Source organism: Pterocles gutturalis, unplaced genomic scaffold (assembly GCF_000699245.1).
Source record: "Pterocles gutturalis isolate BGI_N339 unplaced genomic scaffold, ASM69924v1 scaffold17642, whole genome shotgun sequence".
NCBI lineage: Eukaryota > Metazoa > Chordata > Aves > Pterocliformes > Pteroclidae > Pterocles > Pterocles gutturalis.
This window is the reverse complement of record NW_010115757.1, coordinates 6,742-21,156: the sequence shown is the minus strand read 5'-3', so window position 1 is coordinate 21,156 and position 14,415 is coordinate 6,742. Positions and strand designations below refer to the sequence as shown.

Sequence of the window (14,415 nt, the reverse complement as noted above, 5' to 3'; positions counted from 1 at the left end):
TCTGAGAAGCTGGAACACAATGACTTGTCCTTCCAATTTACTTATCTTCTTTTGTTCAGAAAAAGGGTGGGGTTAGAAAGGCAGGCAAAAAGGATTTCACCTTTGTCATTAATCCATGAAATGCCTTAGAATAAATCTCATTCTAAGTTTAGTCCCCCCAAAATAACTAAAGGAACAGAAACTGAAATTCAACAGAAAAATAGATGTTATATTTAAAATGTATGTTTCTCAGCACTGTATTCAACATTCCGGTTAGCAGCCGAATCTCCTTCCACATCAGTCAACCAGCTCGTAACTGACTCCAATACAAGACTGTTTGATTGCATAACTTGAACCTTCTTACCTTCAGTTAAGCTACTTCTTCTCAGTGTTTTCTTAAATTTATTCTAGTTAGAAGCTAGTTGGTTTCTCAGTGTTTCGTAATGGAAAAGGTGCAGAACACATAAAACCAGAAAGAAATAAATTGTTATTTTCCCTGTCCAAACTAAAGAGTTTCAAGGCAGGATTCTGGGCTTGAGAAGAAGTATACTGTGACCACAATGTTTTCCTGTTACCAAGCCCTGTGGTAGATACCGTATTCTTGTTGTGGTGACGAAGTAGGTTCCTACACCACAAGTAAATTGAATAATTCTAAACTCAGCATGATAGTTAAAGCTCTTGGCTTTCAGAAAACTGGGACTTAAGCAGCAAATCAAACAACCTATTTTATTTTTGATTCAGGGCTGTGGCGTTGGCCAGTTAGAATCTTACTTTTTGTGCAGTCATAAAACTCTCTCATGCCACTCGCTGTTGTGCACTGATGCTGTGAAATGCAAGAGAATTCCAGGCACATGTAAGAAAATATCAGCTTGCCACGGAAGATTTATTGGTTAGGCAACGGTCAAATTCTGTCTTTATACAGAATTCTAAGCCTGGAACAGCTTCCCTGTCTCTAGCAGATGAAAACGAAATCTGGCTCATTTAATCTAATTTTGTCTCCACCAACAGATCCTTCTCTCTAGTGCAAGTCTGCAGAGCTGATTTTTATAATAGCTTCAATATGAAAAAAAAAATTAAAATCTCAGCACAGAGAGCCTCCAGTGTTTCCTCTGGATATTTTGTAACTCCCACTGTTAACCAGTAACTATGCAATTTTTTTTGTTTTGATAATGATGCCTGGAATACTGGAAGATCTAACATTTACTCTGAAAAAATGATTTATCTTGGTTTAACAGGATCAGGATCACAGCTGGGGCTTCTAGATGCTACTCTACTACAAACAAAATAAAAAAAACCAGTCAGCTGAAATTAATAGTATATTGGAGACATGTCCTTGCTCTCTTGCACATGGAAGAACGTGTTGAGGATGTTAAATCAGAACACAATAAATAGAGAGAAATGGATTTTTCCATAAATATCAAACACTTTAGATAGCAGCTATCACTAGCAACCAGCAGTGCCTTCTTAAAATATTGCTACAACACTCTTAATGGATGGTTTTCCTTGTGGCTACGTAGGCATGTGTACTGTGCTAGTTCCCCCCTCCTCTTGCGCTGCAATACGTAGGAAGCTGTTATTCCCAAATCGAGCATTTGCTTGCTGACATCACATGCGGTAGGATCCTTTTGTTTGCCTGTGTCTCCTGCATTGGAATGTTTGTCTGAGTCACAAATCCCACTGCCTTTCTTCCTCTATGTCATGCTTGCTTGAGAGCTTCTCCCTGACTCAGTTGTAAAATTTTGACACAGCCCAGTTTGCTGCATGGCAATAAAATACTTTTCCGTTAAATATTTTATTATGTAATTTATATCTAAACACTATAATGATCCAAAAATCACTGCCACTTTTTCTGCAGCTTTTTGCATAGAGAGGTTTTGTGACTCAGATTCAGCACTGAATTTTGTTTCAAGGGAAAGTCAGTTTAGTGTTACTAAATTAAAAATTAGAGACTCCCACAACCTGAATTCTGCATTTAGCCAGCTGGCTGAGTTTCCTCAGCTATAACATTATCAAGCACTACGCCAGAAAAGGGTCATATATGTGCATGTGTACAAACACTTCTCCTAATTGAAGTAATTACTATTTTGCACTGCAGTACCTTTTTCTCCTCTAATGATCTTATTGATTTGTTTTCTCTTAATAAAAAGAGGACAAATCCCTGATGTATTTTCAGTGTACATTCATTCTTTCATTTGGTTTAGATTCTGGAGCTGCTAATATATTGCTGGTGTCCAAGAAGCCTGGGTTTCCTCTCTTAAAGCCAGGAACAAAACAGATCCTGATTACAGAATCTTCATTCTGAATGCTTTGGTAACAGAAGAACATGGAAGCTAGGGGCTATGCAGCAGTTTGGTTCAAGCTTGAGTGATGGTAAAATACTCTCTCTTACTAAGATAGGAACATAAAATTACCAGGCTGGATTAAATCTTTTGTCTTTCAGATCTAGTCTTTCATCTCTGTTGTTGCCGCTACCAGACAAATGAGAAGTTCAAAGCAGTGCTTTGATTGTCCTTGATCAAGGACTTGGCGGCAGGTAAGGGCTAATGCCCCAAGCTGGCACAGCATTTAAGCATGTATTTATCTTAAAGCATCCATCAGCAGCTCCACTGCCTTCTGCCCTGGTTTGAGGCATGTGAGCAGATTGCTGCATGAAACCTTGTTAAAATTCAGATACACACACAACCAGATGAGTGATCAAGACTTGTGTCATTAAATGTACCGTTCTAGATTCTCACATTTCCTTGTTTTATTACCCAGAATAAAATAATTAGTTGTATTCTCCATCCCACCCAAAAAAAAGCTGAAGCCTCTTGTTATAGAAAACATAGATTTTTATTATAAAAATAAAATTATGCCATACAAACAAAGGAATTTCCTGCCACTGAAATTTGCATATAGCAGTCTTAATGTTAAAATAATGTTGAGCAGGAATTTAAGTTAAGAGTCTCCCAGGCTACCTCTGGTTGCATGTTCACTATGTAACCGTTCTCCTGTAATACACATTTTTTAACATTCAACTTCTGAATTGCTATAACTTTTCCTCTTCTCTACGTGGCCGTTTGCGAGGGTTCATTTCAGTACCTTCTGCATTTTGAGTGACAGCTGGAGGCTGCACATCTCGGAAGCCATGAGACTGTAAGATATAAGCAAAATCATGTACTATCACTTCCATAGATATAAAGCATGAGTAACTAGTTCCCAGAAGAGCTGAATAAGGTATGAGGCTGTCATTTATTTTAGATGAGTGGCCACACAACATTTATAGACCAGGCTAAGCTCAGAAACTGCAAGCTTTTCAATGCACATGCCAAGAAGTTAACTGTGTCTCCTCATTTTATTGTTTGAAGATATTTTCACCAACCAGGCTATCATTTTCATTTTACCACTAGTAACCCCTATGGCTATGAAGCACTGCCTCTCTGTAAATTAACTTACGTTCCCTATTTAAATACATTAAAATACAAATCCTTCAGCCCTCATTCAAACTCCTACAGAAGCAAGGAGACAACTGGATTAATTGCCTCAGTCATTTGCAGAACCAAAACTGTGAATTTCTAAAACCTAGGATATTTTTGTTTCATGTATCTACTTAATGAACTGAAAACATCAATGAGACACTGTAAGAGAACAGCACATCTGAATCAGTCTCCAGACTGCAAAGACTGTCCTAGCATAGTAATTTATGGGACACAATGGGATGAGAACCTTCAGCTGCCAAGCACTAAATGTAGAAGTGAAAACTAAATGCTGCTACTCAGGAGAGAGCTTAAAGTGATCTATTTGGCTTAGTACCATTCGTATTTTCTGTTACCTTAGCTCACAACTTAATGATTTTAAGACTTTAAAATATGAAAGATCTGGAAAATCAGTTACTTAAACATGTCACCAATGCAGATGGAGATACTGAGATGTTACATGAAGCCTGCAACTATCTGTCTTCCCATCTCCAGACAAATGCTGTGCAGGGAGCACTGCTGACAGCTCAATAAAAACTCTCACCGCAGTGCAGACTTAGAGAGGAAAAGGGGTTAATCAGAAAAATAAATTGTTTGGGGGATCCTGAATGCTCATGTGGAGAGAATGTGGGCATGAGAGCATTTCAGGAAAGCTGACATTCTAGCTTGGTGCAGTGTGAAAAACCAGGCAGAATTATTATCAGACATGTGACTTTTCTAAAATGCCAGTGTGTCCCACACCAAGATCAACCCGAAACAAAACCCAATCAAAATGTTTTGCCTAAGTCTCCCATCTCTGCATTTCTATTTCTAAATGTTTCACCTCACACAGCCTGCTATGTTTTTAAAGGAACAAACAGCAAGGGGTGCCACAAGGGCAGAATTTGTGCAGTCCCTCTGCTATTATAAGCAACTCAAGTGTTATTCTAAATAGCGTAATGGGGAATCTTCAAGTTTAGTGTTTCACTGCTGCTTGCATCTAATCTCTGCCATTTCCCTTAGGCACAAAGGTGGATCTGTAGCCAAGAATCCACTTAATCCAGCATGCTAGACTCCCAGCAAAAGCATTCCAATGGTTATAAAGGCCAGAACTCAATAAAGTAGGCTGCTTAGTATGGATGTTTTGCATTTCGTTAAAGGCATGTACCTTCTGGGCTTAGTGCCTCAAAAATGCAAGAATTTCGTGTGTGTTTGTGAAGCTTGGTGGTGATTTTTAGATGGTGAGAACATGGCTAATGGAACCAAGGACCTACAAAGCTCAGATGTCTATAGTCATTTTGAATTGTTCTTTAATGTCTTCTGGCATCTACACACTGCATCAAGATTGACAAATATAGACGGCTTTATTACTTGAGTAGTATTCTCACTGCTAGTCTGGCAGACCCTCCGCAGTTCAGGGAAATACTGATGATTCCTACCCAGAATACAGGTCCTGGGTCTCCATCTTTGATGATTAAATAATCAGGTCACATTACCTGGGAAATTTAGGTGAATCAGATGACCTGCTTACTCCCTTGTGCATAAATTGATTTATTTCTATATTCTGCATTTAAGAATTAATCCCTATCAGCCTGTGGAATAAACTGTTTCATTTGGTAGGTGTTGCACAGCTTCCACACTTGCTCGGAGTGGTGACTGACTTGCCAGTATGCTGGAGAGGATACAGCTGAAAAAGAACTGGAGTTCGGTCACTAAGGTACACTTCTCCATCAGTTTACAGGCACTAACAGTCAGTTTGTCAATGGTACCAAAGTATCTAATCTGCATAAGCCTAAACATCTCAGCGGATCTAGGCTTGAGGAATTGATTATTTTTTTCATTATCTTTTTTCTTGTATGCCGCTTTTACATAGATGTGCTAGGTCAGATTTGGAAACACTGAACATGTATTTACATCTTCTAGTTTAGCTACGGAGATGGCAATGAGAATTATAACAGCAGTCTGTTAGCATCAGACCTGAATTTCATGAAGAAACAGGGATAATATATTTCTTACTTACAGAAACCATCTGCTGAAGCAGCTCAACAGGATTGAGGAAAAAAAACACAGGGATAATCTTAAGTTTTAACTAATCTTTGATTAGGATACACTCTCAACTGTATTTCAAGATTGTATACACACAGAAGAAAGCATAGCTGTTTTCTAATGCCTATAAAACGGAAAGGAAAAGGCAATTAAACTGTCTAAGATAAAATCCATCTGTTTGTCAGCTGGAGAGAAAGGGCTGCACACTGACATCACATGATCCAAACAACCTTGGGATCTAGTTCCACTTACCCTTCCAGTCTTTACAGAACTAAGAATATATATATATTTGCACTATTTCTTCTGTCCAGGTGAATATATTCAGGTTTGAAAAAAAATTGATTTCTGTTCAATAGTTTGAAGATCTCATCTTATGGCAGCATTAAAATCTGCAGGAAATGCTATGGCAACGTGTTTCCATGAGGACACACAGCAAACAGTTATGGCATGTACCTATATATCTGACATTTGAAAATATAGGAGTCGAGTGGTGGGGTTTTTTTAAACCTAAATACAGCTTAGACAGTGTGCATTAATATGTACCTAAACACTCCACAAAAGAAAATAATCACAGGATTTAACTAGGGATGAATAAGGACTCCAGCCATAAGCTGGAAGCTCCTCATATGAGAGTGACAGAGGAGAAAAATCCATATATATTGGCTGGTCATAGGGTGACCGGTAGGATGGAGCTATGAAATAGATAAACACCACCTAGGCTATATCAGGCAATGCACTTAAAGCAGATACGTGGAAATATGTATGGCACAAAGCACTGGTGAGACCTCTGGAATACCGTGTATGATTCTGGTCACCCTTGTCCTAAAAAGATAAGCTCAACTGAAACAGATGCAGAGAAGAGCCACTAGGGAAACAACAACCCACCTGACAAGGGAGAAAACAGCTTGGCTTGTTCAAACCTCCCAGAATTAAGCCTCAGAAAGTGCATGATTGTTCTCTGTGATTGCACTTAGGGCAGAAGCTAACATCAAGGGCAGATAAAATCAGCAGTACTAGCATAAGAACAGATGGGAACAGGCTGCCTGTAAATTTGATCGGGAAATCAAAATGTCCTTTAAGAGGACTAACATACTGGGTCATTTTTCTGAAGAGAAAAGGTGCAAGATATTAATAAACCTGGAGACGTCCCCCTATTACTGATTACCTTCATAAGGTAACAATCAGAAAGCAAACATAATTCTCAGATTTGTCTATGTGTCTGAAAATTCCTTTACAGCTAACAATTTGCTCCCATTTCTGTATCTCCATCCCAAAAGAAATACTAACTGTAATGCAATATGGTATGGTTGACTCCTTCTGACTCGGTGATTTGTACAATGTTGCCAACCTGGACAAACAAAAACCAGACAATTATGATTAGTGAATACAATAATAAAAATTCCAAGTAACCAAATTATCAGACCCAAGGTTTCCCACAATCATGGGGTAGGTGACCAGTGGAATTGATATGTATATATTTTCATATAGGTAATTTAAACTGCAGATGCCAAATTCCCATCCTTACATGACCTGTCAGCTCAAATACAATGTAAACCTACCTCAAAAAGTGAATGATGGATTAGCCTTGTTTCATCACAGTATTTGATCACATTTCTGGGACACTGTTCACTGTGAATTAACTCCAGATGCCACTTTCTTAAAACGCAAATAGAAAAGGTTTTGAGCACAAGTCTCTCCTACTCCATTAAGCAATCATTTGTTCACTGACCTCTCCAAGTAGGGAGATATCCTCAAGAATTCAAATACTTCTAGGGAGGTTTTTTCTAGAGATTTCACAAGCCTGTCAATATAACCTAGTGGATGGAGAATGAGAATAAGATGTTCTATTTCTGAGCCTGACCGTGGCACTGACATACAGCATAACCTTGAGAAAATTGTTTTCCTTGTATTTCTCCTCTAACACTTCCTCAATTTTGTGCATTTAGACTCTAAGCAAAGCATCTTGATTTGTGCTTATACAGCTCCAAGCCCAATAGATGCTTGCATAATATAGATAGAAGATTGCAAAGCAGCTCAAAACCAAGGGATTTTTCAACCAGACCCAGGGCTGCTACTCTGCACCATGCCCACCTCCCCAGAACTTACACTTACGTAAAGCCCATATATAGCAAGTGTTCTGCTCTCTTATCCAGATGCCCTGCCAAAGATCCCGTTCATTATTTTTAGGGGTTTTTTTCCTCCCTGAGGTGTCATTCTATTAGAAAGCACATAATTACAGCCTGAGGAACACTGCCACTTCACATTAGCTACACAGGGAATTCCTCAGAACATTTAAGTGGTGGGTTATACTTTACAAAACAGCCTAAATCTGAAGCTGCAGTAACCGTGCTTTTACAAGCACTCAGCTGGAGCTCTGCTGCATGCCTCTGACTCAACAGGATCTTTCCTCACAGCAATGAGAACCCTTACAATTAAGCTCTGAGATTTTCAGTAGTAGAGAGAAAGAAAGAGACAGGTATCATATTTCATCAAAGCACAATTAAGAAAAAAAAAAAAAGGCAAATGGATTCTTAAATGGTCATCTTTGTGCCTCAATAACCTAATATAAAATCAAGAACAACAAAACCACAATGGATCACCAGGTATAGGTAGTTCACGTAAGAATGCAATAGAATGTAGCCACTTTTGCTTTTTACAGCTAGGCAGTTGGAATAGCTATGCTTCTGCAGGCTCTGCTCCATATCAGCTGCAAATTTAGAACAGTAAATAAAACATGTTTGTCTATCTTTGGCTTGCTTTCGGGGACCTGTATCTACAACCTCCCTAGTTGTGTTGCAGAAGAAAAGAGCTGTTTACTTTTGGTATATAAAATTAACTTTTCTTCACTCTGCTATCATTATGTTCGTACAACTTCTCTCTTATAAAGGCTGTTAACTAATCAGTGATGTTAATTTACTTCCAAATTAAATCATTCCTGTAATCATTCTGCATTGCCTTCCAACTTTGAATTTAGAAAAACAAAACTCCACTAGAAAGTGTCACTGCATTTCTCTTTCAAGTTTAACAAGCAAAACTATGCACAACAACACTCCAGTAACATTTTTGTTTGCTGTTTGCAGATTAGAGAATTGAAGCAAGGCTTCTTAATCTCAAGTTGCTGCATTGTGATACTATACACGAGACAAATTTAACTGACCAGGAAAGAAAAGTGAGCTTGCAATGTAGTGAAGAGGGGAAAAAAGAACCAGGAAACAGAAAAGATCTCGTAACAACAGACAGAGCTTCATACTGTTTTTAGAAGGGTCATCCTCATTCCTTTGGGCTTCTAAAATCATCCTCCATAGGTCAGCTCTGCACTGGGAGTACATGCAGCTCTCTCTCTCCCTCTCTGCAGGTCATTGTAACTTGGTATCTGCAGAGCTGTCCGGTTTTGCAGACCCATCCTGCTTCGATGGCTGCCACTGAGGCTCAGGGGTCAATAAGCTTAATGTCTGTCCTCCTGAGAATCACTCCTTTGGCATCTTTGGCTTTGTACTGACTGGGACCTAAAAGACTGAAGCAAAGAAACTCTACTCCCTGCTTACAAAATGCAGATAGTAAAAAACAAATTCTACTTAGCCACCAGATCCTAAATTCTGGTGTCTGAGAAACTGCCATTAGGATGTTGTATTTTGATGATACATGGCACCTTGTCAGAAAGCAAGTACAGCACTGCAGCAAGCTGACCATGGTGAGAAGGAGGAGCATGACAGTTCAGCCCATGCTGCCTTACGCTGAACTAGAAAGCTCTTCTTGACCCTCGGTAGCCCAGGACATGGCAGACCAAGGCCAGAAGTCAAATTCAAATCCCTGCTTGGCCACTCTGGCCAGTCTGAAAATTATTTTTAATGTCATACTTGTCAGTATTATTATGCACCTTACTGGCCTACATTTTCCACTTACCTTTGACTGTTGTCCCAGTGAAAGATTAAACGGACAGTAGCAGCATGTCCCCAGCTTTCTCCTGGGTGACACAAAATGACAGGTCATTTTATTTATCTCCTATAACAGCAGCAGCATCAGTGAACTGAACTGAATGAAATTAGACTACTCTTCCAAAAAACCCCCATGATTAAAACATACATACCTTTCTTGCAGTAATGAATCACATCTTTTTCATATGTGCAAGGATTTCACTAGTTTATCAAATATGCTGAGACAAGGAATAACACCACACTGTGTTTTATAGAAAGCTTGATACAATACTTCCATATTTGTAGAAGGATTTTATATACACCTGATAAAGGACAGGTACTAGACACATGCTGAAAACAGAGGCAGCATAAAGAAAAGAGTTTTCTAATTACTACTGAAGAAGTCTAGTGAGTATGTCTAAATCCTACTTCAAAATTGCAATATTCTGTCTCTAAGGCATAATTATGAGCAAATATCACTCCCTTTGGGATACAAGCTTTGGGAGAAAGTCTAAGATTATTAAAGTATTAAGAGCCCCTGAAGCAGTCTTCTGCTTCTGACAGCAAAATGCAAAGGAACGCAACCAAAAGCAAGGGGTGGGGTGGAGTGGGGTGGGGTGGAAAGAGAGAAGGAAGTTTGGATTGTTATCCTGTTTCAGGGGAAACAGTCCTACTTTTTCAGTTAACACCGGACCACAAACTCCATCAATGTATAGACAGTTTTATTGGGTATTTTCCTTTGTTTATCCCAGGAGACAGTAAGTAGTCCAAAGATGGATTGCATTTTAAAACTGTCATTTTGGTTAAGTGCGGCAAGCCTCTCCTGCACACAGCCTTGTAACTTCCGAATCACCAAGTCTCCATCATGTCACCAGCGCCACATGCCCCATGTGCTCTGGTATTCATTATAGCAGAGAAGAAAAAAAATGATTCAACTCTAATGAAGACCTAGACCCTCTAGGCATTTTCCCAGACCTTGCTTCACTATATCTAAGTTGAGATTAAAGATTTAGGCTATCAGATATGGTTCCGAGTCAAGAGATCAAGACACATTTTACAACAGGTACAAATTTCACACTGGAATGTTTCCAACTGTATCGAGCAGGAGAGAAAAATGCTATTGCAAAATGCGATATTTCTGAGTTAAACTGACTGTAGATTAATATTTGACCTCCTTTCTAAATATATCCCATAGAAATGTCCAGGAACACCCAGCTTAGCTATCAGTAGTGGGAAAGAAAGCTGTCCCCTTCATAAAGCTCTTGACTTAATACCTTGCAGCATCTGTGCTTTTTTTTTTTTTTATAATGAAGAACTTCCCTTCTGCTAGGAAGCCGAATAAGAGTTTAGAGATTAATGTTCTTGTGAAATGTAAGAAAAGGCTGTTTCTAAGGCTTATCAATGGGGAAAAAAACTATTTAGGACAGGCAACAGGATTGATTTTAATTGGGGTTTTGCTGCTGACCCCTCCCTCAATAGTTCCTTTGGCTACAGGCAAACACAGAGGAGTAGGAGGTTCTTTAGCCTGCACAATGAGACTGTTGAACAATCATCCCCTTAGAGTAGGTTGTAAAAATCACCTTGTAATCCACCCGCTCAATACTTGCACTGAGTCTATGGAACAAATTCACATCAAAATGAAAACAGCTTTGTACCACTCTGAAATGCTCAACTTGAGGTATCACTGTTTAAGATGAGGGGAATATCTCTTAGGTTAAATATTTTACCAACTGGTACAAACTTTAATTTTTGCCAGAGTACACACTACTCAGTTTAACAACACTATGTTGTTACACACACATTCTGGTGAGAGTCACAATCAGTTTATGGTCAGTATGAGGTTATGTCAAATTAAATGTTTGTAAAAGAAAATATCTTGAAGATAATACATGATATCTTTGAATTATAACCTACTTTCAATGTCTTCACATTCTTTACTCTCCCTATGACTCAATAAACACAACAGCTCTCAAACAAAGCTGGCTATTAAAAAAAAGACAGAATCTATCAGCTTTAATTGAGCTGTAGCCAGAAAGGCTGACAAACATAATACATCAGAGGCAAAAATGACAAAAAGGGTCAGATACTGCAAGCTGGGTCTTTATCTGCATGCACAGCTCCAAATTCCACATTCTTCTTGTTCTCAAAGGAGATGGTCTGTATTTGTTCATTTTTTTCTTACATCTGTGCCAAATGGTTCAATGCCTGTGCAGACACTGAGAACATCTTGGCCTTTGTACTGCCCCTTCTCCCTCCCTCCAAACAAGGGAATCATTACGTACTTCACTGAAACGGAAGCTGTGGATGGATAATTTTGGCCTTTATTAGTGCATCACAAAAAAAATACAAAGTTGCAACCTGAAATAAGATTTAAATGCTGAGCTTTTTCTTAATTTGTCAAAATCTCTACCTGAGAAGAACTGTTCTACTTCCCCTGTGACCGCAACAGAGGAGCTTCATGAGGTACTCTGCTCGTTACGGGGCAAAATGGAGCAGGCTGTAAAAAAACCACTCACTCTGGGCAGGCTGTAGGTGAGATCCACATAGAACTTCCCTCTACATCATAACTGTAGAGAGCCACGGGGAGAGAGCTCCAGCTATGCAGCAAATATGAAACACCTTTGCAACTAATTAATGGAACGTGCTCAAGTGTAATGGCAAAAGAAACAATTCAAACTGTTTTGGAAAGGCACTGAATGATTCTCAGGGAATTTAGGAAATTGCCAGCACGGTTTGAGGTGTACAACCATTAGGCTGCATTATTCTTTTATGCTTTAACCTGTTCATCACCACATTCTTGCTAGAGGTTTACTGCCCCCAAGTCCATCCCTACATTTTTTGTATGATCATTCACCAGCCAATTTCAGTCTAAATTACATGATTTATCAGAGGTTTAGTCATTATTTAAATAGCTCAAGCTTATCTGGCCCACTTTTGGCAGAAACGGATTGGGAGTCAATCACATAAACAGCTCAGCCAGCATATAGGATGCGGCAGTGACCTCCAGCAGGGTAGTGGCCTCCTTAGCTGACACAGCTGCAGCTGGAATAGAGGCAACTCCACAGCCCAAGATCCTCAGGGGAAGGCTGCAACACACTAGCTGCACATCTAAAAACCTAGTTACTCTGAGAGTTCTTAGTACCTAGTGCCTCCCCATAAAGGGTGATTCAGACAGCTTAAGGAATATTGATAGATGTAATACCAAGTTTAGTATTAAAATTTTGATTTAAAAAAATAAAGAAAAAAATCCAGCAACACTCTCAATCTGCGAATTTCTGCAACCTGAAAATGTCATGACTTTTAAAAATATTTGTAATCCCTTTTCAAAAATCTAACCAGCCTTCTAATCTGCACACGATGTTTGAGTTTAGACTAAAACTTGACCGTTGCTAAATATAATTACAATGTTGAGACAGATAAGCACCACTGTAAAGTTCCATAATGCCGGCAGTTCCAGACGGGTGTAAGAGTTCCACCACAGATTCAGCAAACCATTTTCTTGGTAGACAGTGCCAAAAGAAAGGAAGTCATATGTTTGAAGATTAACTCAGTTTTCAACTCACAAGCTAAACACCTACCTAAGGCAGGTACCAATATGGACTGGTTTTGTCCAATCCTCGTTGTCATTTGGTTTGTCAGAACTACCTAAAAGAGGAAACAGAAGCAAATAAACAAGAAAATCTCCAGAAAAGCAGCATAGTGGTGGGAGGGAAAAGAGGGATTTTTCAAAAAGCCTTTAACCAACACAGTAGTTACTCAGGCAAAACTCTTGCCTAACTGGAATGAAGCTTCTGTGTTCACAAGAAGAAACTGTAAAGGTGCCTCGTCTTTTCTCAACAGCCAAAATAAAATGAGAGAATCCTGCAAAATGTATTTTCTGTTTGCATGGAAGGTAGATTTCTTTCATTCAAGACTTTAAAGAAACCTAAACTTCTCCCTTCCCAAAGGATGCAAACTCTACATAACTTGTATATTCCACCGTATTTGTACTAAATGCTGTTTGGATCTGTATTTAGATGCACATGGCAGGTACTAGCCCTTTATAAAGAGGCAGATTTCAGTCACTGTGGCACAGATTAATTTGGTGGTGCTGCTCAAAGCATGCACAGGCCTAGTGATTAACAGAATTTCTGCACCTTGTAGTCTAAAAATGCGCAAGTGGGTACAATACAAAGCAGAATGAAAGTGAACAGACAGAGCGGGGGAGTGTTTTCGCAGCACGAATCACTCGTAGGAGGTTCACAGACAGTCTAGGTTAGATCCCTGGTAGAAGTGGGGGTGGGTGAGACAGAAAAGAGCCAGGAATATTAATTGCAGAGTTCATTAAAAATGAAAAATAAAGAAATTGTACCTACCTTAAACCCTAAGGGTTTTCATTGTTTGACATGCTTGTAGGATTCTTGCTTGAACAGTTAGACAAGTGTGCTAAAGCAAGCAGTTCCACTGACCATGGGGGGCACACACCAAAACATTTACACAGCTGAAAGCCCCAAGACATATATTGCTTATTTTAGAGAAGTAACTCATCATATATGGATGCTAACAGCCCCAAATAGGCTCCCCATCTCACTGCTGGAGAAGGGGCTGGTCTGGGCATCCTAGCACAACCCACTGAGTTCAGCTTTCGAAACTGAAGGAACTTACTTCCTACCATATTAGAGCATTGAGACTGCCCAGCTGTGCTGCCCGACAAGCAATCTCTGGCACGCAAGCTGAATTTCGACCGCTTGCAAGCTACGTGGAACTAACTCAAAAAACTGACAGAGGGCCACTTTGAGCTAAATCCTTTCTGAAGCTCTGTGATTGATCACTTCTTCAGCAAGTGTTTATTTAGCAAGCGTTTGTACTAAACTGCTCATTTGTTCAATAGAAATAAGTTATATATGTTTCCCTTGACCAAAGAAAAAAAGACTGTACAATGACAACTGCTCCTGTTCAAGGTCACCAGGTACCCAATTTATGAGTGAAAGCACTCAGCAAACGGGAGGCTGCGCAAATCAAGCTGTCATGTAACATTCATCTCCCCTGGTGCCCACATCAGC

At 39.4% G+C, this 14,415-nt stretch overlaps 1 protein-coding gene across 1 annotated transcript in view; it reads right to left on the bottom strand.

The window, feature by feature from the left end:
* Positions 1 to 2,790: 2,790 nt before the first annotated feature.
* The window catches only part of RAD51C (RAD51 paralog C), a 17,265-nt gene continuing 5,640 nt past the window's right edge, over positions 2,791 to 14,415 (bottom strand). Inside the window, exons 5-8 of the mRNA XM_010075302.1 lie at positions 12,952 to 13,018; positions 9,363 to 9,423; positions 6,747 to 6,807; positions 2,791 to 3,112 (exon numbers count right to left, since the gene is read on the bottom strand). Of these exons, the coding sequence (XP_010073604.1) occupies positions 3,008 to 3,112; positions 6,747 to 6,807; positions 9,363 to 9,423; positions 12,952 to 13,018 (294 nt within the window). The 3' untranslated portion in view covers positions 2,791 to 3,007. The remainder of the gene's footprint in view (positions 3,113 to 6,746; positions 6,808 to 9,362; positions 9,424 to 12,951; positions 13,019 to 14,415) is intronic.